A 25,987-nucleotide genomic window follows, 5' to 3' on the forward strand; every position below is an offset into this window, starting at 1 on the left:
TTGCTCTGTCATCCAGGCTGGCGTGCAGTGGCATGATCTCGGCTGCCTACAACCTCTGCCTCGTGGGTTCAAGTGGTTCTGCCTCAGCCTCCCAAGTAGCTGGGACTATAGGCATGCACCTTCAAACCTGACTTATTTTTGTATTTTTTGGGAGAGATGGGGTTTTGCCATTTTGCCCAGGCTGGTCTCGAACTCTTGACCTCAAGTGGTCCCTCATCCTCCCAAAGTGCTGGGATTGTAGGTGTGGGTCATTGTGCCCAGCCTACAATAAAACTTTTCTTCTTTTAATTTTATCTCTAAATTTAGCTTGGCTTGTTTATTTTTTCATCATTTTACAAACTCCAAAAGACAAGAAAGGCTTATTCAATTGAAATTTCTTAATCAGTGGTTTTGAAAAAGTGTTTTGCAGCTGTCTATGGTATTAGGATTTAGACAGAAAATTACCAAAGCCATGTGAGGGAGATGATAGTGAAAGGCTACACATTGACATAAATGAACTCATAGGGTAACTGGTCTGCACTCCCAGTTGTTACGGAGCATAGAAGCACTCTTGGTAAGTAATTTTACTCATATTTGCAAGTAGGTAATAATTGGTATGATTTCCACCTAACTGATAGTTATTACATATAATTTTATCTAAATTAATCCTTCAAAATATATTTTCTTTTGTTTTCTATGAAGGTTCCAATCCTTTGGATCAAGTTGATTCGTCTTTACCCAATGAACCTATATTTGAAAAAAGTGAAACAGAAATTCCCACTTGTGGTTCAGCATTGAATCAAACCATTGAGAGCAGTCAGTCCTTTGCTGCATTACATCATAGTGAGGAAGGCAGGGGTACCTTAGGAAGCAGTACGAATCTTCATAATCACTCTGAGGGAGAGTATACTTCAGGAGCTTGTAATGCTTCAAGTGTCCAAAACGGAATTGCATTGGTTCGTACAGACTCTTACGATCCAGATGGCAGACATGGAGAAGATAATGACCATCTTCAACTTTCTGCAGAAGTCGTAGAAGGTAGTAGATATCAGGAATCATTAGTCAATACAACATTTGAGTTGGAAAACAGAGAGGCAGAGGCATACACTGGTCTTTCACCACCAGTTCCCTCATTTAACTGTGAAGTAAGAGATGAGTTTGAAGAGTTAGATTCTGTACCTTTAGTGAAAAGTTCTGCTGGTGATACTGAGTTTGTCCCTCAGAACAGCCAGGAAATTCAGAGATCTTCTCAAGATGAAGTGGTTAGAAAGAAACAGCAAAATAATACTAGCCAGGAAAGACAGACAGAAAATTCACCTGAAGATGCAGGCTGTGGTCCAGGGCATATCTGTAGTGAACAGAATACCAATGATAGGGAAAAGAACCATGGAAGTTCTCCTGAACAGGTAGTGAGGCCAAAAGTTAGAAAACTGATAAGTGCAAGCCAGGTGGACCAAGAAACAGGTTTTAATAGGCATGAGGCAAAACAAAGAAGTGTTCAAAGATGGAGGGAGGCTTTGGAAGTTGAGGAAAGTGGCCCAGATGACCTCTTAATAAAATGTGAAGAATATGATGGAGAGCATGACTGTATGTTCTTGGATCCACCATACTCAAGAGTTATTATTACACCAAGGGAAACAGAAAATAACCAAATAACACCAGAAAGTGGAGCCACGGCAGGAAGGCAAGAAGTGGGTAACACCTTTTGGAATGGCTGTGGAGATTATTACCAACTCTATGACAAAGATGAAGATAGGTAAGGTCACATCTAGTACTTTGTCAGATTGTGTAGTAAATGAAGTGGTTTCTTTCCAGAACCATGTTTGATGGTTGGGCTGTTTGGTATGATCAGGAAATTAGACACTTTGACTTACCAAATATTCTCATTTACTGAATGCTAACCATACATGCAAACTACTTACTAGAATTTTTTACAAAAAAAGTTTTCGAGATGTTTTAGTAGTTTACCAAAGTAAGTTCAGATAATGATTATTAGTTATTATAAAGGGATGGAGATGCTAGTTCATGGTATTTCAGTTAATGAAATGTAAGGTAAACATTTATTGTATTTTTTAAAAACCTACATTAAGCCAGTCTGGGTTTTTAAAGTGATTAATATCACAAATTATTGATTGGTAATACTTCATTAACATTGCCAGTAGTTACTAATATCACTTGTTTCCCTTTTTATCTGTTCTTCCTATGGCTGTTCCTATCATTAAGTTTATTTTTTACTTGTTTTTCCTTAGCATTTAATTCTCATTAACAACTCTGTGGTAGGTTCCATTATTTCCCTCATTTGTAAATAAGGAAACTGAGGCACAGAGCGTTAAATAACTTCCTAAGGTCACAGAGCAACTAAATGGTAGAGCTGGACTTTGAGTACCTAATGAGATACTCCAGAGACTGTTCATCACTGTACTGTGCAGTTTTCAAGAGAACATAAAACTTACAATAAACATTCTGATTCATCTTAAAAACCTGTATCTTTTTGTTTTCCAAACCATAAGACAACAGAAAGAAGAAAAAAATGGAGAATTGCTTTGTTCAGTTGCTGAATTTCCATTACCCTAGTGTCCAGATTTTCCTGAATCCCTGTAAGCTAGTTGCACCCCTAACAGTGTTCAATTAGAGTACAATTGCAAGATTTTATTAGCTAGTAGAAATAATTGTGTGGTGTTTTTTTTAGCTAGAAAGTACTATAAAGGAAGAAATTTACCATTTTTAATATGAATGTATTTTATTTCATGTCATAAAACAATTCATTTGATTTTCTTCGGACGTGTGAATTAAGCGACTATAATACAGAATGTGTAATTTATTATAGAAAAATATTTAAAATATAATTGCTGCTGCACTGTCAAAGTTTGTAAACTTTAAGGGTTAGGAAGTAATTTTTGTATGATACACTGTTTTTAAGCTAAGGGTAAAGTTTTTTTTAGTTCAAGCCCACAGTCTTTTATTCAGTATCCAAACTTCTAAAAACAAAAATTGGCCACAAAGCCTGACCTGATATTAACTTCCTGGATAAGTAGATCTGGATCTGAATTGAAATGAGGGTATTTTTTCAAATATTTGTATATTTTGCAGCAGAAATGTAATTATGTTTGATTACTGCATACTGGCCTGGACCCCACTGGGAATTGTTAAGTAGTATTTCTAAATCTGGGAAAAATATACCAAAATTCCAAAACACATTCAGCCCTAAGATTTTGAATTAAATTGTAAGTCTCTAATATTACACCTCTAGGTTACGATTGTTTAAAAAAAACAAAACTTATGATCTTTGATAATTTATTTTTTTGAAAATGTAAGGTGCTTGTGTTTTTTTTTTCCCCGAGTTATACTTTTCTTCTTTAAGGAGAATCATTTAATTTGATTGTACCTCTGTCATTTTGGGCAAAACAAATATGTCTCTTCTGCTTGCTTTTTATGGTCAGTTATAATGTCATATGATAAAGTTGATGAAATTGTTACTTTGTTTGCCAACCCCTAGAGAAAGAGTAGTCTTCTTGGCTCCTGGTTTTTAAATTGATTTTCTTTGTTGAGGGTGGTTGGCAGTAGAAGTGTATTCTTAGCCTTGAAGGACCCTGGACTTTTGATAGTTTTAAGATATTTCCTTAGTTATTTATAATTCTTGTTGTTCTTACTTATTTTTAATTTTTTTAAGTGATGTCAATATTCTGAACAATGATAGATTTTTTTTTTTTTTTTTTTTTTTTAACTAACAATGTATAGATGGGAAAAAACATTTATAGTTAATAGAAACTTTGTCCTTTTACCTTGCTAGTAATATATTGACTACAGAGCCTGTGGTTAGGGTATGCCAAAATGATGGAACTACTTTGTTTTGACTGTACTTATATTTTTATCCATAAGCCTTAAGATATGTTTTAGGATCTCATTTCAAACTGTCTATACAGTTTTCTGTACAGACTATTAATGCATTTCTGTACAGAAACACCATTTATATGCTGTTTCCTGTGCCTCTACCCTAATTCCCTGCAAAGGATTATAGTTGCCAGAGTGCCTTTTGAATATGGTGCCAGCTAAAGGTTGAAATTTAATAGCCATACACTTCTATTTAGTTTCATTTTGCCTTTGTTCATCTCCCTGATGTTTCATTGTCGTTCTCCTATTAGTAGACTGGAGAAATGGTAACACTAGTCTTCTCAGGTTTGGATGGAAAGTATAAGAACTTCTGCTTAATTTGAGTCTGTGAACTTTTTTTGTTTGTTTGTTTGTTTAGTTTTCTTTGCTTTGTAATGCTTAAAAGCTGATACATTTGAAAAGGTTTTTTTGGTCGTGCTTATAATAACCAAAGTAGAACTCATTAAAAATATAACTAAAATTCATTTTGGCATTTTAATTCATTTATTTAGACACAGAGTTTTGCTCTGTTGCCCACGCGGGGGTGCGGTGGCGTGATCACTGCTTAATGCAACCTCCACCTCCTAGGTTCAAGCAATTCATCTGCCTCAGTCTCCTTAGTAACTGGGACCACAGGCATGCTGCCGTGCCCAGCTAATTTTTGTATTTTTAGTAGCGACAGGGTTTCACCATGTTGGTCAAGCTGGTCTTGAACTCCTGACCTCAAGTAATCCGCCTTAGCCTCCCAGAGTGCTGGGATTACAGGTCTGAGCCACCACGCCCGGCCAGCACTTTCAGATATAGGAACTTTGGCTACATATTTTAAAATATGGATTATGTATTCTTTATAAATAGAAAAGTATTTTAATGAATTCATGATTGCCTTCTTCCCCCAAAATTCTAAATGATCACTTAATCACATCTGAAATGTTACATTCTGTGGGATAAGCATTTGCAGCCAGTAGCATTGCTCTGAGCTGTTTGACAAGAACTGAGCAGAGCACCACCTTATTAAATTAGAACTGCAAGGGGAATTTTAATAGGCAGCATATAATTACCAGACTTAGAATTAGACCAAAGAGCTAAGGTTAGCACCCTGCTCTTTTGAAATACACCTTGAAAAGTTTAGGAACTGTTTGAAGATAAGATCTTGAGTTTAAAAAAAAAACCTTTCAGCAATATTAGCACGTCTTAATTAACCTTGGACCTAACTGCTCTGAAGAGAGGCATGCCATCTACTGACCATTCCTTATAGCATTTGAGGTTTCTTGCAGAATCTTTGTGTCCTTAGGACTTAACTTTGCTTAAAATTAAGAAAAACTTACTTAAGGTAAAATGTTGGGACAACTTGTTTTGTTGATGTTGCTGGGAAGTAAGATGAATATTAGCCATTTAGTTGACTTCACTATGATATATTAAAGGATTTGTTGAAATCCTCTTAAGTGCCAGACTTTGTTCCACGTGCCCTGTTAATACAAATCATAATGTTCCCTGTCCCCACAGGGTTCACTAGCTTTATGAAGAAGACAGATATATGTATTTATTATTGTGAGACTGAATTAAGTGCCTTTCCTATTCTGTGTAGATTACCTGAAAGCCACAAAGAAAGAGTTTCTCTGACAACCTGGTACTGCCCTCAACAAATAAAACATCTATATGCAGCCAAGGGACAGATCTTAAAGCACATGCTCTGACATTTTAGCAAGCCTTTTTATCTTGTTTTCAAGTTTATAGAAGTTTGGAAGGAGCACATTAGGTATAAATGTGTTTGTTCTGCAGATAAGCTAGGGAGTTCATGGAATTACAGTATCCTGATATTAAGGAAAAAGACCAGAAAGTGACAAAAGGCAGGTACATTTCAAAAATGATAGCCATCTGGGCCTTATTAATGAAATTAAGCAGCCTTATAGTTTTGGACAAAATCCATTTGTGTCGCTGTATTACATTACAGTTCAGTGTTATAGTGGTGAAATGTTCCAGAATGCTCAGATTATGTGAGATAACAAAATATCTAGAATTTCACTTTTTCCTAGGCTCCTATAGTGGATGTGATAAATGACAGAAAGAACAAACTAACAAGTACCTTGTGGAGTTAGGGAATGAAAGATTGCTTTTGATTGGTTTTATGTTTCCATAGCTTATTTCTGCCTAGGATTTGTGCAAAAATTTTGTCTATAATTTCATTCTTTATATGAAATTTTTTTAGTTCACAATTGAATGGGTAGAGTAACATTTGAGTAAATTATAGTTGTCTGCTTTTTAAATACAACTCTTAAGTGCTAAGAGGGGTCAATACCAGTGAGGGATCCTGTGAGGATCAAAGTGGTACTTTAGTTTTTACTTTGAGAACTTTTTATTTCTTTTTTTTTGAGACTGAATTTTGTTCTGTTGCCCGGCTGGAGTGCAGTGGTGCGATCTGGGCTCACTGCAACCTCTGCCTCCCGGGTTCAAGCGATTCTCCTGCTTCATCCTCCCGAGTAGCTGGGATTACAAGCATGTGCCACCATGCCCAGCTAATTTTGTATTTTTAGTAGAGATGAGGTTTCTCCATGTTGGCCAGGCTAGTCTTGAACTCCCGACCTCAGGTGATCCGCCCACCTCAGCCTCTCAAAGTACTGGGATTACAGGCGTGAGCCACCACGTCCGGTTGCAAATCCTTTCTTACTTTCTATTCTTTCTCTGCACAATGGCACTTACAGTCTAGCTCCTTTTTCCCCATTTCTTTTAAAATGAAACACCCTGGTTCACATGCTTTTCTCCAAATTAGACCTATATAGTCAATTATTAATTGGTGTTCCTAAATTTAATTCCACCTCAAAATGCATTCTGAATACTACCATCATTTCAATTTATATATCAGATAGTACATTTATAGTATTACTCCAAAAAAGGCAGAGGTTGTGGTGAGCCAAGACTGCACCATTGCACTCCAGACTGGACAACAAGAGCAAAACTCCATCTCAAAAAAAAAAGAAAGGATTTGAATGTGGGGAGTTTGTGAAGAGTCAAAAAATAAGTGTTTCCAGAATGAGAGCATGGTGATAGCATTAAAAAATAACAAATCAAGGCCAGGCATGGTGGCTCATGCCTATAATCCCAGCACTTTAGGAGAGTGGGGTGCGTGGATCACCTGAGGTCAGGAGTTTGAGACCAGTCTGTCCAACATGGTGAAACCCCCGATTCTACTAAAAATGCAGAAGTTCGCCAGGCGTGGTGGTGCACACCTGCAATCCCAGCTACTCAGAAGGCTGAGGCAGGAGAGTCGCCTGAATCTGGGAGGTAGAGGTTGCAGTGAGCTAAGATTGTGCCATTATACTCCAGCCTGGGCAGCAAGAGTGAAACTCTGTCTCAGGGGGAAAAAAAAAGATAAATCAAGAAAGGAAAAAAAAAAAGATAACAAATCATCTGTCAGATGAATTTTATAATATAACTTTTGACAAGGAAGGTGAAAAATCTCAAAATGCTTAGAGGGTAGTTAGTGATTGTGAAGCTTAGTGTGGTGATTGGGGCTGGGGACATACATTTAAAAATTGTCTCCTTAGCCTTGAAGGTTAGGTATCATTAGTAATAATGATAGAAGCCTGGGGTCTGCAAACTTTTTCTTACAGGAGCAGGTGGTAAATATTTTAGGCTTTGCTAACCAAGAGGTGAAATTAAAGATAAACATGTAAAATCATTTTTAGCTCACAAACCTTTAAAAAATAGGCAGCAGAGCCAGGTTTGGACCCAAGCCTGTAGTAGTTTGCCAGTCCATAACATAGGCTTCTCTTGATTATTGATCATAGACATTCCTTTTGTATTGAAGTTTAGAGATATTCCATGAGTTATTTGATTAATCTGGAAAAGTGAGGACTTTTTTATGTTATCTTTCTGGAAGATCATACTTTGAGTGAAATGTTCAAAAAAATGAGCTCCTCTTTTTTTTTTTTTTTTTTTTTTTTTTTTTTTTTTTTTTTTTTTTTTTTTTTTTTTTTTTTNTTTTTTTAATTGAGACAGAGTTTTGCTCTTGTTGCCCAGGCTGGAGTGCAATGGCACAATCTCACTGCAACCTCTGCCTCCTGGGGTTTAAGCGATTCTCCTGCCTCAGCCTCCCAGGTAGCTGAGATTACAGGCACCTGCCACCACGTCTGGCTAATTTTGTATTTTTAGTAGAGATGGGGTTTCTCCATGTTGGTCAGTTTGGTCTTGAACTCGCAACCTCAGGTGATCCATCCGCCTCAGCCTCCCAATGTGCTGGGATTACAGGCGTGAGCCACCGCACCTGGCAAGCACCTCTTTTATATATATGTTAAGAATTGCCACAAATTTATATAAAAATCTTACCCTAATTGTTAAAGACATATAATGGGAATTGATAATTTACCTTTGGATTTTAGAAGATTCTCAGTCAAGGAAACTTAGCTCAATAAGCTCCTTTAAAACTATTTTCTGTGTTGGATTTTTGACACTTACGTAAGCCTAGAATTGTTTATTTTAGATTATTCTTTGGGTCACAGAAAATTGTATAGAATACAAGAAACTTTGGTTCAGGCACAGTTGAAATAACACATTTTAGTTGCTCTGTCTAGCTGTTTAGCTTTCCGTTTCAAGGATGTTAGTGCCCTGCCGTCCATTGTTTACTGGAAATTGGCAGTTGATTTTATGCTTTGGCTTCCATTAAACTTCTCAGAGCTTAGATTAGTGCTGCTGTTTGTTAATAGCATCTTGATCTTTTGAGTTCATCTGTCAATAAAAGAAATCACTATGTACAAATGACATAATCATCATTAAAAAATGTAATGTCCTACCAATTATCACTTCCTTTCAAAAATGTGAACTAAAATTATTTTTGATTTTCCAAGTCAAGTGAACATAGAGAAATCTTTGAGGAGATTCTTCACCAGAATAGTTGATATGGTTGGAGTGGGCATTTAAGGCTTATTTTCAACATTGATAAGTAATATTTTAGCCTTTGATAGTATAAGATGACTAATTCTTTAAAAACTAAGGGTAATTAAATGTAACCGAATTGGCTAAAGCTAGATGTAATTAAAAGTAATTTTCTGTGCTTCCTTATTAATTCTATTTAGTGTACCTTTTGTTTCTTTAACTGTTCTCTTGAACTGAAATTTATTTTGTGTTTACAGTCCTACCTAAGGATAGTGAAGTTTTGCCAGTACTGCTTTTTATGCATTTGAATATCACTTCTTTTAAAGTTCTTTGGGAAAAAAAAAAAAGGAAAAAGACAGTTAACTTTTTACTAAGTGGTAATAGTAGGAATTTATTCATAGAAAATATGTCATTAGTTGCCAGTATATAATTTGAAAGTTGTTTTAGTCATGTTAGATATACAGTAAGTCTACTTATATTTATTCCAGGTGGCATTTAAGATTACCAAATTGTATTTAAAAATTTATTTAGAAATATGTCTAAAATATGACAAACCTTTATCTAGGTACCCTGAATGTAGTGAAAGAAGAAGTAAAGTAGCCGGGCGCAGTGGCTCACACCTATAATCCTAGCACTTTGGGAGGCCAAGGCAGGTGGGTCACCTGAGGTCAGGAGTTCAAGACCAGCCTGACCAACATGGAGAAACCCAGTCTACTAAAAATACAAAATTAGCCGGGCGTGGTGGCGTATTCCTGTAATCCCAGCTATTAGGGAGGCTGAGGCAGGAGAATGGCTTGAACCCAGAACACGGAGGTTGTGTTGAGCCAAGATTGCTCCATTGCACTCCAGCCTAGACAGCAAGAATCTAAACTCAGTCTAAAAACAAAACAAAAAAATCATCACTTAAAGAAAAAGAACAAAAAAAGAAAAAGTAAAGTGATATATTCCATAACTTGCCATATGCCATATTGTTTTGAAAGTTATACTCTGCTGCATGTATTTACTTTTTTAATATTCTAAAGATTGAATTAGCATCTGATGAAGCATGTGTGGCATCGGCACACCACTCTATACCATGATGTCTGGTGTATTAGTTCATCCTTGCATTGCTATAAACAAATACTAAAAACTGGCAATTTAAAGAGGTTTAATTGGCTCACAGTTCAGCAGGCTGTACAGGAAGCATAGTGGCTTCTGCTTCTTAGGGGGCCTCGGGAAGCTCCCAATTGTGGTGGAAAGCAGAGGAGGTAACAAGGTGTCTCACTTGGTGGAAGCAGGTGCAGGAAACAGTGAGAGGGGAGGTGCCACACACTTTTAAACCACCAGATCCAGTGGAAACTCACTTACTATCACAAGAACAGTACCAAGGGGATAGTGCTAAACTCTTCATGAAGGATTCACCCCGATGATCTTGTCACCTCCCACCAGGCCCCATCTCCAACATTTCGGATTACAGTTCAACATGAGATTTGGTGGGGACACAGATCTAAATTAAACCATATCATCTGGTTAACACCCCATATGATAAAAATAACACATAATGATAGTTTATTTCTCTCTGATTTGCAGTTCTGAATGCAGTGATGGGGAATGGTCTGCTTCTTTGCCTCATCGATTTTCTGGTACAGAAAAAGATCAATCCTCAAGTGATGAAAGCTGGGAGACTCTGCCAGGAAAAGATGAGAATGAACCTGAGCTACACAGTGATAGCAGTGGCCCTGAAGAAGAAAACCAAGAATTATCTCTTCAGGAAGGGTATGTTTAACAGTAAGATTTATTTTTCTGTATATTGTACAAGAATGGTATCTATCACATTCAAATGTTGGATGTGCTATTAATTGGATTTTATAAGCCTTACGTAGAACCAGTAGGCCCCCCTGATTTTTTCGTTATGCTTTTGGTATTATAAAAAGAACAGTTAAGTTGAAAATACTGATAACTTCAGTATCCTCTGTTGAGATAGAATATGTGTCTCCACTTTGCTTTAATAAGAAAAGTTGGGTACCTAAAATGTCATTTTGGTTAAGTTAGGAATCACCCATTCCTAACTTAATGGGTGATTCCTAACTTAACTGTCATTGCTCAAGGAAGAAAGGATAGCCTCAAGAGGGAAATTAGTGATTAATTCACAGAAATGGAGACAGCTGTAAGAGCTAGTGTTCGTATTCTTGTCTAATTGCATTGGATGATATCTCCAAAATATCAATGATTGATGATAATCATTTTGGTTCTTTCCTAATTTTAATGGGAAGGCTCTAATACTTTAAGGGTTGTCAAACATACTATGAAGAGTTAGATAATAAATATTTTTGGCTTTGTGTCCAGTTTGTGTTGCAGCTACTTACCTGTACTGTTGCAGTATAAAAGTAGCCATAGACAAGATGTAAATGAATGGGTATAGCTGTCTTCCAACCTTTTATTATTTTATGGGTTTCTAGCAAGAAAGTTTGTTGAATTTTTTTAAGGTCTTTTCAGCATCAGTGGAAATGATCATAATGATTTTTCACTTTTGCCCTGATCCTGAGGAATTGTTCTATAACTAGATTTGCTAATATTCAACTTCCCTTGCTCCTTGAAATAAACCAAATATGATCACAATCATGGTTTAATGTATTTTAATGGGCTTCTAGATTATAATATTTTACATGAGATTTTTATATTGAGATTCCCAAATGCAAATTACCTTTTAGTTTTTTGTTTCAATATCAGTTTGGTGCTTGCTTTGCTAAAAGAATGTATATGCTTTCCTTTTTCTTTTTCTGTTCTTTGCATCTGTTGCTTAAATAGCTTTTTTATTCTTTTAAAGTTTGTTAGTATTCACTTGTGAAACCATTTAGGCCTCTTGTTTTATTGTAGGAGAATATCTTTTTGATAATTTAAATTTTTTTCTATGATAATTGGTTCTAATTCTTAGTCTCTGGGAACCGTTTTGGTAAATTATGGTTTTTTAGGAAAAGAACTATTCCAATCTAGACTAATATTAAAACTTGTATCCTCCAAGTATATACATTTTCAGCTTGAGATTGATTAACACTGTAAGAAAATCTAGAAGGCAAATATGTAGAGAAATCTATAAAGAAGTAAATTCACAAACATATTGATTATGACAGTGGTAGGTTGAACTGGCATTTTTTTCCTCTTCATGACATATATTATGTATACACACACACATATGTGTACATATAAATGTATATATAAAAATATACATACAAAATATATATGTAATTTATATATTTTTTGGTATTAAAAATAGTCTGTTTTTTAAAAAATAAATATATGGTGTTACATTTTTTAAAAAATAAATATATTTTTTAGTATTAAAAATAGTCTGTTTTGTATTAAAAATAAATACATATTTATATATATAAAATATATATATACATACATGTGTGTGTTTTTTGTGTGTGTTTATTTGAGACTGAGTCTCAGTCTCTGTTGCCCAGGCTGGAGTGCAGTGACACAATCTTGGCTCACTGCAGCCTCTGCCTTTCACTTTCAAGTGATTCTCCTGCCTCAGCCTCCCAAGTAGCTGGGACTACAGGTGCCCACCACCATGCCTGGCTAATTTTTGTATTTTTAGTAGAGATGGGGTTTTACCACATTGGCTAGGCTGGTCTTGAACTCCTAACCTCAGGTGATCTGCCTGCCTCTGCCTCCCAAAGTGCTGGGATTACATGCGTGAGCCACTGTGCCCAGCCTCTTGATTTTATATTTAATTGCTTTTAATCACTGTTAGTTTAGTTTACTAAGTATTAATTATTCATATGTCATTTGTTAGTAATTATTCACTCAGCAAATATTTATTGGTCATTTAATTTGTGCCAGGCATTGTGTTGGACCTTGGAGTTATAGCAGTAAACAAGACAAATAACATTCCTTCATGAAACTTATATTGTAGTAGAAAAGGCAGATGATAACCAAGATAGAAACCCAGTAAATTACACACTGTGATGTTTACTGTGAAGGGAATAAAACAATAATGGGAAAGAAGGTACATGATGAAGACATATTAATTAGAATGGTCAGGGAGGATGTCTCTTTGGAATTGACTTTTGAGCTGAGTTCTTAAAGATGAGAATTCGGATTCAGAAAGAACTTCCTAGGCACAAGAGAAAGCAAGAGCAGAGATACTGAATGTTGGTAATTTAAGAAGTCCAGTTTTTCAAAATTAGTCTTTTACACTACTGTAGTGCCAAATTATGTTTTTTTCTTTTTTTGAGACAGTGTCTCACTCTGTCGCCAGGCTGAAATGTAGTGGCGCCATCTCAGCTCACTGCAACCTCCAACTCCCTGGTTCAAGCAATTCTGCCTCAGCATCCCGAGTAGCTGGGATTACAGGGACATGCCACCACGCCCAGCCAATTTTTGTATTTTTAGTTGAGATGGGGTTTCACCATGTTGGTCAGGATGGTCTCGATTTCCTGACCTCAGGTGATCCACCCACCTCAGCTTCCCATAGTGCTGGGATTACAGGCGTGAGCCACTGCATCTGGCCAAGTTACGGTTTTATTCTCACATTTTTCTTCCTTAGACTTGCTCTTTGAGCTAGCGGCTTTGTTTTGATGAATCTATGATTACATACGTATTTTCTCTAACCTAGATTTTATTTTCTAGCAGTGATTCAGACTATTAATTTAGTATGGTAGTTTTTGTATTATCATGATGTGTGTAGATCCACAAGTCTCTTTCCAATTAATATATTTTGCATTCAGAATGATGTAGTACACCGAATGTCAATTGCATAATTATGACAACCTAATTAAATCCAGCAGGAATAAACTCCTAATATCTGGGATGGAGCAGAAAGAATAAAAAATGGGAATAAATTAGTACATTTTCAAAAGCTTGAGTTGTCCAGATAATACCAATAAAGCTTTGACCAAAGGGAGAAAAGAACGTCTACTTTGGTTGAAATTTAAAAAAACCTTCAAGGTTTTAACATTTGTTAAATGTCCACTAAATATCTGTTAGTTTTAGCTATCTGTAGGCTAAATACACAAACAACTGTGTGACTCCTTAATAATTGGTCACGTGACTCATGTAACTAAAACAGTTCTTTTCACTATTGTTACTTTGCATAATTAAAGGGATAGTTTCTGAAATACCAGTAAGAGTGAATACAAATTTACCTTTTAATGATACAAGCTTATGCTTTGGAAATATTTAATGAATTCCTAACAGTTTATTGCTTGGGTAGCTATTTCTGGTTGAACTTCTGTTGATAAACAGATGAAGTTACAATTGTTTTAAAAATAAGGACTTATACACAATAAAAAGTGGATTTAGACAGTATGGAAAGACCAATTAAAAATCATTATAACCAGCTTCCTTTTTGAACTTATAAAGATCTTCTGTACATATAAAAGCATATATGTGTACACATTCCATTTCATTTTTTTATACAGCTGGTAACACATTGTATAGATATATGTATACACCTTGCCTTTGTTATTTGTTTTGTTTATAGGTCTGTTTTTTAGATTGTTCCATATTCATACATATAGATTTCCTTTATTCTTTTTAAAAATCCGCATAGTTCTACCTTGTTTTGCTTAAAGTCACAGTTTCTAAGAAGCTGTCTATAAAGTTAAGTGAGAACTTACTGTGTATTACTACCTGGGTGTTCCAATTTCATTTGGTGGACAGTTTTGGCTACTGTAAGTAGTACTGAAAAAGAAAATTCTGCATATTTGTTTAGGAGAAATAACTGGCAGCAGAACCACTAGGTCAGTGAGTATGCACAAACTTAATCTATAGGTATTGCCAAGTTTCTCTACAGAGAGCTTAAATTAGTTACTTTCTTACCAACAGTATATGAATTGCCTTTCTTCAAAGCTTCACCAACACATAGGGTACTAACAATTTTTTTTATTTTAGCTAATAGTTGAAACATATTTCACTGTTGTTTTAATTTACATTTTGCTTATTATAAATGAGGCTGAGTATCTCTATATATTTAATGGCTATTTGAGTTTCCTTTTCTGCTAACTAATTATATTCTTTGCCCCTTTCTGTTGATATATTTTAATCTTTTTCTTACAGTTTGGTTTTATATTTTAAGCTTCTATTTATTCAGGAAAAGCCCTTTGTCTCCCTTGTATTATAGTTTACTTTTCTTAATTTGAGTTTTGTGTCCAGATTTTTGGTGTTTTGACTTTTCCGTATCTTCTTTAATGTGAATGTTGTAGAATTTATGATTCTGTTTGTGACTTCAGGGTTTTATATCATGCTTAGAATGACACGGAAATTTTTGTACAGTTTTCTTTCATGATTCTTCTAGTATTCATTTTTTAAGTGAGAGTGGGGGTACACATGCACATGTACTTTAAAAAAGTATAGCGAAACTTTAAGGGATTTAACCTCCTTCCCTCCAGGTGAATACCCAGTTGTCCCAATATCATTTGTTGATGAGGCCCTTTTTTGTTTTGGTTTCTGAGACAGAGTCTTGCTCTGTTGCCTAGGCTGGAGTGCAGTGGCGTGATCTCAGCTCACTGAAACCTCTGCCTCTCAATTTCAAGCGATTCTCATGCCTCAGCTTCCTGAGTAGCTGGAGTTACAGGTGTGCACCCAGCTAATTTTTTGTACATTTAGTAGAGAAAGGGTTTCACTATGTTGTCCAGGCTGGTCTCGAACTCCTGGCCTTAAGTGATCCGCCTACCTTGGCCTCCCAAAGTGCTGAGATTACAGGCATGAGCCAGCACACCCAGCCTAATGAGTCCTTTTTTTTACTTCCTGTTTTGAAATGCTTCCTTTATATCCTCCTTATTTTCTTGATTTGTATCATTGATTTGTATGTCTCTGTTTCTGTGTAGTTAGATTCTAGTAGGAATAGACTGACAGTAAACAAATAAGAAAATGTTGAGCAAAAATAAATTTTATAATTTAAATAAGCAGAGCTATGTGGTAATCAGCAACTGGAGAGTTACTTAAACTGAATGTTCAAGACAGTCCCCCCTGAGGAGGTGACTTATAATCTGACGTGAACATCAAGAAGGAAGTAGCAAGGTAAAAATCCAGTGAAAGAACATCTTAGGTAGAGGAAATGGCCCCAAGGTAGAGATGATCTCCATGTGTTACAAAAGTAGAAAGAAGAGTAGGAGTATAGTAGCTGGGGGAAGAGTGCTGAGAGATGCCATTGGAGAAGTGGGCTGAGCAGAAAGCATGTGTTATTTAGGGATTTGTAGGCCAGGTTAAGGAATTCAGATTTTATTTTAACTGTGAAGGGAAAGTACTCAAGAGCAGTGTTTTAAAATTCAAATCGTTGGGGATGGATTTTTCTTATGTTTCTCCTTTTACAGAAGGAGAAAACAGCATAGATAATTTGTAAATCCAATAAATGTGTTTCTGGGTAATTAGGAACTATTTCTGTATACATATGACCCTAAAACTGATTTCTTTCTTTTTTACATAATTCTGCAGTTAAGAAAGACAGTGTTTTAGAATCATAAAAGTACCAAGAACTTAGAACTCAACAGAGTCCACTTGCATGGAATAGAATTAAAGACAGTGTTATGGTATGTTTAAAAACAGTATTTTTTTTCCTTCTTTTAAAATGTTTGTACTAGGGAACAGACATCCTTGGAGGAGGGAGAAATTCCTTGGTTACAGTACAATGAAGTCAATGAAAGCAGCAGTGATGAGGGAAATGAACCTGCCAATGAATTTGCACAGCCAGCTTTCATGTTGGATGGTAACAATAACCTGGAGGATGACTCCAGCGTGAGTGAAGACTTAGATGTGGATTGGAGGTATGTAGCACAATGTTATCAGCATGCTTAATTAGCTTCCTTGAGTAGAATGAGTTCATGATTCTAAATTATGAAAATTAAATCTCTGCTAGCTAAGAAATGTTCTCATTTTCCCATCTGTTAGTCCTCTTCTTCAAAGCTCATTTCAAATGTTACTTCCTACTTGGACCCTTTCCTGCTTCCTCCAGTCAGTGACCTCTTACTTTGACATTTAGCTCTCTTGAAGCTCACCTATCCTAGTTATTTATATACATTTTTTGAATTTTGGATTTCTGACTTTTAAAATTTCCCTTTATGTGCCCTGTAGCACTTGCAAATTCTTTAAAAAACAGCTTCTTAATGAATACTACTTGAATTTTAAAACCTGTGGTTGAATCAGAAAATCATAAGAATAGTTTTTCTTCCCTATTCTCCCTTTTCCTTCTGTGTGTAAAATATGGACAATAAAATTTTACTTTCCTAGAGATGTTGAAAGCATTTAATTTACTTTATGCTTGACAAACAATAGTGAGCTTCAAATGAAAGTAACATATAAGTGAAGTGTATTGTAGAGTTGTTACTTATGATATAATGCTCAGAATTTAACTGTTTTGGTTTATAGTATCTTTAAAGTGTACAGTAGCACAATGAAAGCAAGTAACTATTGAGATGTAGAAAGGATGTCCTAACTGATCCCTTTTGTTACTTTTTCTGGGACAAAAAAGGTATCTTGGTAGACTGATATCTCTTCAGGTTTCCAGAACATGTGTTTTTTGTTTGTTGGTTGGTTGGGTTTTTTGTTTGTTTGTTTTTTTGTTCTGAGCCGGAGTCTCGCTCTGTTGCCGAGGCTGGAGTACAGTGGCGTGGTCTCAGCTCGTTGCAACCGCCGTCCCAGGTTCAAGCCATTCGCCTACCTCAGCCTACAGGTGCCTGCCACGACGCCTGGCTAATTTTTTTCTATTTTTAGTAGAGACGGATTTCACCAGATTGGCCAAGCTGGTCTTGAACTCCTGACCTTGTGATCCACCCGCCTCGGCCTCCCAAAGTGCTGGCATTACAGGTGTGAGCCATTGTGCCTGGCCTAGAACACATGTTTTAAGGCCTCCTTTGTATCTTTAGTTTCTCTTTCTGTGTGTGCTAGCTACTTCTCCAAATTGTTCCAGATGGGAAACTGAACATCTTCTTGAGATCTTTCTTGCCCTTTCCTATTCTTACTCCCTAGAGGGGGAAAATGTGTGGAGAACAGACTTCATCACCATTTTGTGGAAGTAGAAATGGGATTTCATTACAGCTATGCAATTTGTAATTCTACCTTAAAAATTCTCGCACTCTAAAACACATTTTCTGGCTTCCCATACATTATGGGGAATAAGTGGATTTACCTAGTCCCAGTATTGCTGATCTTGATGCTTCTCTCATTTCCTCGCTGTCTCCCCATTTCCTTCCTGTTGCACTCCTTATTAATTTGAAAGTCTTCTCTCTCCATTATGCAAAGTAATTCCTCAAAGTGTTCAGCAGATGAAAGAATCATCTGTTTAGCATCATCTATGCATGTTGGGAGGCAATTATGGTTTCATGTGAAGGAATTTTTTCTGTTCTACATTTTCAAGACTCTAAAAATGTTTTTTTACAGCTCCATTATGAAGATGATCCTTCCTATAGGGGCACTAAGATTTAACAGATTGTTGACTCATTGAAATAGTGCAGTGAACTTTTTCTTTCCCATCCTCCATAAAACTTGTTCTGTACTTCTGGTTACTCCTTTAGGACAAATAATTGGAGGTGATATTACTGAGATATGTGGTATTTTTCAAGGTATGGATACACGTTTCCAAATAACTTCCAAAAAGAAGGTTGTTCCACCTAAATATTTGAAGGAATAATGGAAATCTTTACTGAATATAATTTGTTTTTGTGGGTTTTTTTGTTTTTCTGTTTGTTTGTTTTGAGACACTGGAGTCTTGTTCTGTTGCCCAGGCTGGAGTGCAGTGGTGCAGTCTCAGCTCACTGCAACCTCAGCCTCCCAGGTTCAAGTAATTCTCCTGCCTCAGCCTCCCGAATAGCTGGGATTACAGGCACCTGCCACCACGCCTGGCCAATTTTTGTATTTTCAGTACAGAAGGGGTTTCACTCTGTTGGCCAGGCTGGTCTCAAACTCCTGATCTCAAGTGATCTGCCCACCTCAGCCTCCCAAAGGTGTGAGCCACCATGCCTGGCCACTGAATATAATTTGAACTTAAATTTGAGAAACTATTACTTTAGGTTCTAATTCATTGATGAGCTTTGTAGATATGGATGTTATGTTAAGGTTTTAGAAATCTTACTAGTGGTCCCAAAATATGCAGAGCCTCAAAGTACTTTTTTTTTTTATTATAGAAAACATTTTAGCATTAATTTTAAACCACAAATTTTGAAGGTTGCTCTATGTCAACACCCCAGTATTTGCTTATGTGGTACTATACTAATTTATGTGGCAGTGTCTAAAAGTTGATAAGGTGAAAATTTAGTTTCATTTCTATATTAAAATAGCATGCTACCTTGACAGCTAAAAGGAAAGCCATGGCAAAGAGCAGCAGTTGTTGCCTCTAAAGTCATACTTTAACACACTTTTTGTTTTGCCACTGCTTTGGAAAAAAAGTGCAGTGGCCTTTTGTTTCCTTAATTTAGTTTAAAGGAAAATGGAAGAAGTCCTCTATGAAGTTTCTTTGTTTACTTGTTTGTATTGAAGTTGTGTTAGTGTTCAAAATACTTAAGAGTATCTGATAGCTTGATGTGGTAGGAAGCAACACAGAGAAATCATGATTTTAGATACAGACAAATCCCAACTGTACCATTTATTTATTCTTTGATAACTCCTTAACTTCTCTGTCTTCCTATAAGAAATTAGAGTTATTACTATTAACCTAGTAAGATGTGGAAGTTAATTCTGTGTTGATATAACTGTGTCTTAATAGAGTTTTTAAATAGTTTTGATATAATTCTAGAGTTTCAGAAAAGTGGCAAAAAATAGTACAAGAATCCACATATATCCGTCACTAAGATTTCCTGCATGCTGACGTTTTAAAACCACATTTGTGTTACCATTCTTTCCTTCCTTTCTCTATACTTATAGTAAGGTCTTTTTCTGACCCACTTATGAGTAAGTTGCAGGCATGATGTCCCTTTACCTGTAAATATTCTAGAATGAATTTCCTACATCCAAGACCATTTTCTTATATAACACAGTAAAATTGTCAAAGTCAGCAAATTAATGCCAGTACAATATTATCTAATCTACAGACCTTAGTCAGATGTTCATAGTTGTTCTACCAGTGCTATTAGATCTGTTCTAATCTTTGTATTAGATCTTTCATTGTATTTAGGTAGCAAGGTTCTTTAGTCTCTTTTAATGCGGACATTTCCTCAGTCTTTGTTTTTCATAACCCTGAAATTTTTTAAAAGTACAGGTCATTTATTTTTTAGAATGTCCCTTAGGATGTATTTGTCTGTAAATTTGAGTTGTGAATTTTTAGCAGAAACATCCAGAAGTGATGTTTTATCCTTTGCAGTACATATCAGAAAACACATGATATCAAATCAACCCATTACTGGTGATATAAAATCTGATTTGATTGTGGTGTTATCTTTCAGATTTTTTTACATTTGTCATTTATCCTTTTATACAGCTGAGCCTTGAACAACACAGGCTTTAGGGATGCTGATCCCTGTGCAGTAGAAAATCCAAGCATAACTTTTGACTCTCCATAAGCCTAACTACTGATAGTCTGCTGTTGACCAGAAGCCTTACTGATAACATAAACAGTTGATTGACACATATTTTTGTACCTGATATGTATTATATACTATATTCTTGTAATAAAGCAAGCTAGAGAAAAGAAAATGCTAAAAAAAATCATAAAAGAAAATATGTTTACTCTTCATTAAGTGGAAGTAGATCATCATAAAGGTCTTCATTCTTGCTGTCTTCATGTTGAGTAGTAAGCTGAAGAGGAAGAAGAGGGATTGGTCTTGCTATCGCAGAGGTGGAAGAAAAACTTGAGTTTAAGGGTACCCACTCACCCAGCTCAAGCCCCTGTTGTTCAAGGATCCGCTGTAATCAATAGGCTTCTCACGTGAAGATACTTTGAGACTGTAAATAACCTGTTTCTTCTTAAACTATCAAACTTCCATCCACTAGTTTTAGCATCTATTAGTGGTTCTTTTCCGAAACCATTTTTGTTTTTTGTTTTTTTGAGATGAGTGTCATTCTGTCGCCTAAACTGGAGTGCAGTGGTGCAATCTTGACACACTGCACCCTCTGCTTCCCAGGCTCAAGTGATTGTCCAGCTTCAGCCTCCCATGTAGCTGGGACTACAGGCATGAGCCACCAATGCCTGGCTAATTTTTGTATTTTTTGTAGATACAGGGTTCCACCATGTTACCCAGGCTAGTCTTGAACTCCTGAGCTCAAAGTGATCCGCCCAGTTCGGCCTCCCAAAGTGCTAGGATTATAGCCACCACACCCAGCCTGAAACAATTATTATCATGGTGACTGCCAAGTACATGATATTAGAATTTTTGACTGATTATTTGTAGTGGCCAAATCACAACTGGATATTATGCTTTGAATATCTAGATTTGCTTAGCAAAGAATTATTGAGAGAGAGTTGTTTTCAGTCATTTGAAGGGTTTTTTTTGTTTTGTTTTTGTTTTTTGTTTTGCAAAGAGTAGGAAGACACAATTTATGTTGCTTCAGCAGGCAGAATTACAGCAACAGGGCAAAAGTTACAAGTAGGAATACTTAAGTACTTCATATGTTTTTAACTTCTAGTGGTACTCTCCCACACTGGCACATACCACCTTAGAAAGCAGTGTATTTTCTGCATGGGGGGAATGTTTCTCTGTTTCTTGAATGTCTGCTATGGTACCATCTCTGTGCCAGGCAACCTTGTGCATCTACTCATGTAATTTGTTTTATAGATGAAGGAAGAGTCAGTTGCACAATTCAGCTAAATCCATGTCTTACTGATTTCAGGGCTCTTCCTCTTTGTACTACATTTTATGGCTAGATGAGGAAGATTCAGTATTTCAAGGGTGGGATGGATTCAGTAATTCTTAATATCATTTCCAAAACCTGTGATTCTGTGAGTATGTCTGTTGCTTTGTATCATGTGCTACTTGATTTCCAGATACTGCTAAACTATAACATACTATGTTTTTTAAGGCTAGTCAAGTAAAGCAGTGGGAGTGAAGAAGCAACAAAGAAATCTATAACTGGTTGTGGTCAATTAGTTATAAACACCACTGCACTGGGACCAGCCTATAACATACTCTTTTTAAGAACCATTTCTGTGTCTCTCAGCAGTAGATTTGTAATTTTAATTATGGCACATGGGTCGACATCAAAATTATTTTTGAGCTAAGTTGTTTAATTGTGGATGTTTAGGACTTTGATATTCAAATTCTGGTAGGATGTGGAAGTCAGCAAGTTTGTCTTTAGACAAAATAAGCTCAGTTTTGCATCTCTTGGACTTCAGAGGTGGTAGGAGTACATCTACTAAAAGTGCCCCTCAGACAGCTAGAAATGTAGGTCAAGAGCTTCAGGGGGAGTTTAGGAATTAGGTAGAGATTTAGGAATTACCTACAGAAAGGATAATTGAAGAAAATGCGTTTGAATATATAAATAATTTCCAATGGAGCAAGATTAGAGAGAATAGGACCAAGGACATACTTTCAGCTTTCAAATTTTGAAATACTTAGTATTTCCAAGACTAGAGGAAAAGGAGGACTGTCAGTATGTCCAGGGATGGAGGAAGGAGAGTAGGACCAAAGTGAGACATGTTTTTCTTCTAGGAGCTTAACAGTTTTTTAGAAAAAATTGTAATAAAAATGAACAGTTGGGAGCTAGATACTTTTCAAGCTGTATCATAATGGAGGTGGCCTAATCTTAGAAGAGGAGGGAGAGATTAATGAGAAAGGCTTGAAATAATAAAATATTTTAAAATCCAGAGTTATTAAGCAATACAAAATGAGAGAAGAAAAAAGAGGCTGTGAGTAATGATAGAATTAAAATAATTGTAGTTATTTCCTTTGTCATAGTCTCACCTACATGCAGATTGGAAACTGAAAAACAGAAGAAATATGTGGGAAATAACAGGGTGGGAAAAAGTACTGTATCCCTCAACCGAAATGTTTGATACCAGAAGTGTTTGGGATTTGGGATTTTTTTCCTGGATTTTGGAATATTTGCATATACTTTTAGTTGAGCATCCCAAATTTGAAAATTCAAAATCAATGGTTCAAAATCTGAAACTTTTTGAGTGCCAGTATGACATACAAAGAAAATACTCAGTGGCACATTTTGGATTTCAGATTTTCAGATTTGAGATGTTCAACCTGTACCTTTAAGGAGTCTCTAGAGTTAGAGCTAGAAACACAAAGGAGAATTTTTCTACAAACTTTGTGCATTGAGTGTGGCAGCCTGTTGGAAGAGGTAGTGGTATCTTAACTACTCATCTTTAGCATCTCACTTTTCTCTGGGTTCCTCTTGCCCCTAACCCTATAAGTTGACACTAAAATATTTTAAGGTTTTATGTTCACAGCATGCTTATTGGCTTGCCAGTATGCTAATATAATTATGTCCTCAGCATAAGATTTCCTGAATCATAGTTGTGAGTTTTGTTTTTCTGTTCTTTTTTTTTTTTTCCAGCCTATTTGATGGCTTTGCAGATGGACTAGGAGTTGCTGAAGCTATTTCATATGTGGATCCTCAGTTCCTTACCTACATGGCACTAGAAGAACGCTTAGCCCAGGCTATGGAGGTAATGTTTGCAACTCTGATGTCCATATATAAATTGATGGGATACAAAATGATAACAGTTAAAGGTTTAAAGGGTTTTTAGACTACTCTTAAGAAAAGATGAATCTTTTTCCTATCAGTAACAGTTATTGAATAATGATTGTCACCAGTATGTGTATACAAATTATACTTGATATCCTGCTAGTTTGCCTCAAATTGCAGTATTTATTAGTTTTTACTACAGAATGGAAAACATCTTGCTTACATTTAGAAAATATATTTTTTTCTAATGAATTATAAAAGTATGAGAGTGAATGTCTTATATACACATGCATAGGTGTATTTGTGAAATGCAGTTGAAGCTAGGGATATATTACAAATCTTACTCTTTTTTTTCTCATGGCTTCTAAATACTATCCAGCTGCCTAATGCATTTAGGAAATTTGGCCCCCTTTATCTCCACAAACATATACACACTTAAATAAATGAGGCATACATGCTGCCTAAGTTTCTCGTTTTCTTTTTGTTATTTAACTAAAAGAGAAAAACTTGTTCTTAAATGTATTTGTCTAAGTTCAAAGCCCAAGTATTTTCATGTTTGGGAACTACCACTATACCAGTGGGTTTCATTAAAAGAAGTCTTTCTTTAAATCACTATTTCCAAAGTGATTTTCAAAATATAGGCACAGAAATAACTGGTGAATGAGTTACAGGTGAGAGAACAAAATAATTGATAAGAACTTTTAGGAGCACTGTAATATATTTTGTCTTTAAATTTTTAGAAAGTCCAGTTTATGTATTTATTTATTTTTGAGACAAGATCTTGCTCTGTCGCTCAGGCTGGAGTGCAGTGGTGCAATCATAGCTTACTACAGCCCTGAACTTCTGGGCTCAAAGGATCAGCCCACCTTAGCCTCTCTTAAGTAGCGGGGACTACGGGTATTGGCCGTCACACCTGGTTTGGGTTTTTCGTGGAGTTTTTTGGTAGAGATAACGTCTCATTATGTTACCCAGGCTGGTCTCAAACTCCTGCTCTGAAGCGATCTTTGGTCTCCCTCTGGGATTAGACACTTGAGCCACCATGCCTAGCCAGAAAGTCTAGTTTAGATTGACAAATATAGATAGCAGGTACCTATCTAATATCTATATATTTAATAATATATTTATATATCTAACATTATGACTATATAATATATAATATAGATTAGATCTATTATATCTCTATTAGATATATTTGTCTTTAAATTATCTCTAATATGTAACATATAATAGAGATCTGTTAGCTATATAATATATAACATCTATCAATTTATATCTAATATCTATAGATACTAGATAGTTATTTATCAGCTCACACATGTATGCATGCATATACATGTTCACATACATTTATGCTAGTTCTGCTTTGTCGTTACTTTTTTTAGCGTATGTCATTTTCCATGGAGATTGCTTTCAATTATGCTTTACGGTGAATGTTTTTATCAAAGTAACCATAGCAGAAATACTCTATACTAGGAAAAAAGTCAGAAAGAACATCATGAGACATGATACACTTAGGTTTTTCCCAGATTGTTTAACCTGCCTTGGAAAATTCTGACACATAAGAAATAGTGGTATAACATGGAAACTTGTATCAGAAATATAATATATAAAGATTAAGGACTACTCATTTCTTCTAGCTAAATAGCTCTTTGAGTGATCTGTTCTAGGGTCTGATTTCACAATACTTAGTCTTTCGTTTTATGCTGGTGGTTTGTGATTTCCTACAATATCGAGATAACTTTTAAAAAAAGTATTTAGAATAAAATGTTTTATTGTTTATTATTAGTGGGGAATGTGACATTTGGCATCTCGAAAGAAGAGCCTGAGAGATTGGCCTTGAGAGGTCATGCTAGGTAAAGGCGTTAGCAGTGAACTAAGACAAGAGGCAAGCAAGAGCTTTCAGTCTCAAACATTGCTGGCTTCTACTAATAGTGAACCAGTGGCATTATTCCTACCAGTCTATACTTCTGCCTCTGTTTAATAGGCTTTAAGCATCTCCCTTCTCTAAAGCTTATCAGCTTCTTCACATTTTAATGCTCTGATTTAATTTATTTGAATTTGATTGAGATGTTTCACTCCTAGAAAATCAGTACAGTTATGTCACTCTCCAGAAATCTATTTTCTATGTTCAGTATGGATTTGTTTAATCATTTTTTTAAATGAAACAAAAATAATGTATGATTATTTCTTTTATATTTAACACTAACATTCTTAAATGAAACAAAAACAAACTGCTTGTTTTTGTTTGTTTCTCAAGCAACCCTGTATCTTTTTGGAAGGTATACCTTTTCATTCTGTTATTTTTCCAATATTAGATTGAGCTTTCTTTTCCGGTAGTGGCTTTTGGTGAAAATATTGGCGGTGTGTATTTGTCTCCTTATATCTGTGTCTCTAATTTGAGTGAGGAGAGGGTAAAACATCAAACATTTTTAACTTTTTGAAGTGATGATATTAAAGATTCTATTTTTCAAAATGGATTTTGAAAAAATATCTCCTTGCACATTTATGTTGACATCTAAAAATTTTCAGCATAAATCTAGGTAGTATTATTTACTTTGCTAGAAAAATGTTTAAAATTTCTAATGTAAAAAGTGGTTAAATTGCCGGGCGCGGTGGCTCAAGCCTGTAATCCCAGCACTTTGGGAGGCCGAGGTGGGTGGATCACGAGATCAAGAGATCGAGACCATCCTGGTCAACATGGTGAAACCCCGTCTCTACTAAA

At 35.7% G+C, this 25,987-nt stretch overlaps 1 protein-coding gene across 1 annotated transcript in view; it reads left to right on the forward strand.

The window, feature by feature from the left end:
• The window catches only part of PJA2 (praja ring finger ubiquitin ligase 2), a 68,428-nt gene that overhangs the window by 31,033 nt on the left and 11,408 nt on the right, over positions 1 to 25,987 (forward strand). The window contains exons 4-7 of the mRNA XM_017527223.2: positions 682 to 1,735; positions 10,288 to 10,473; positions 16,284 to 16,466; positions 23,134 to 23,245. Of these exons, the coding sequence (XP_017382712.1) occupies positions 682 to 1,735; positions 10,288 to 10,473; positions 16,284 to 16,466; positions 23,134 to 23,245 (1,535 nt within the window). The remainder of the gene's footprint in view (positions 1 to 681; positions 1,736 to 10,287; positions 10,474 to 16,283; positions 16,467 to 23,133; positions 23,246 to 25,987) is intronic.

The sequence above is a fragment of the Cebus imitator genome, unplaced genomic scaffold (genome assembly GCF_001604975.1).
Source record: "Cebus imitator isolate Cc_AM_T3 unplaced genomic scaffold, Cebus_imitator-1.0 Scaffold46, whole genome shotgun sequence".
Taxonomy (NCBI): Eukaryota; Metazoa; Chordata; class Mammalia; order Primates; family Cebidae; genus Cebus; species Cebus imitator.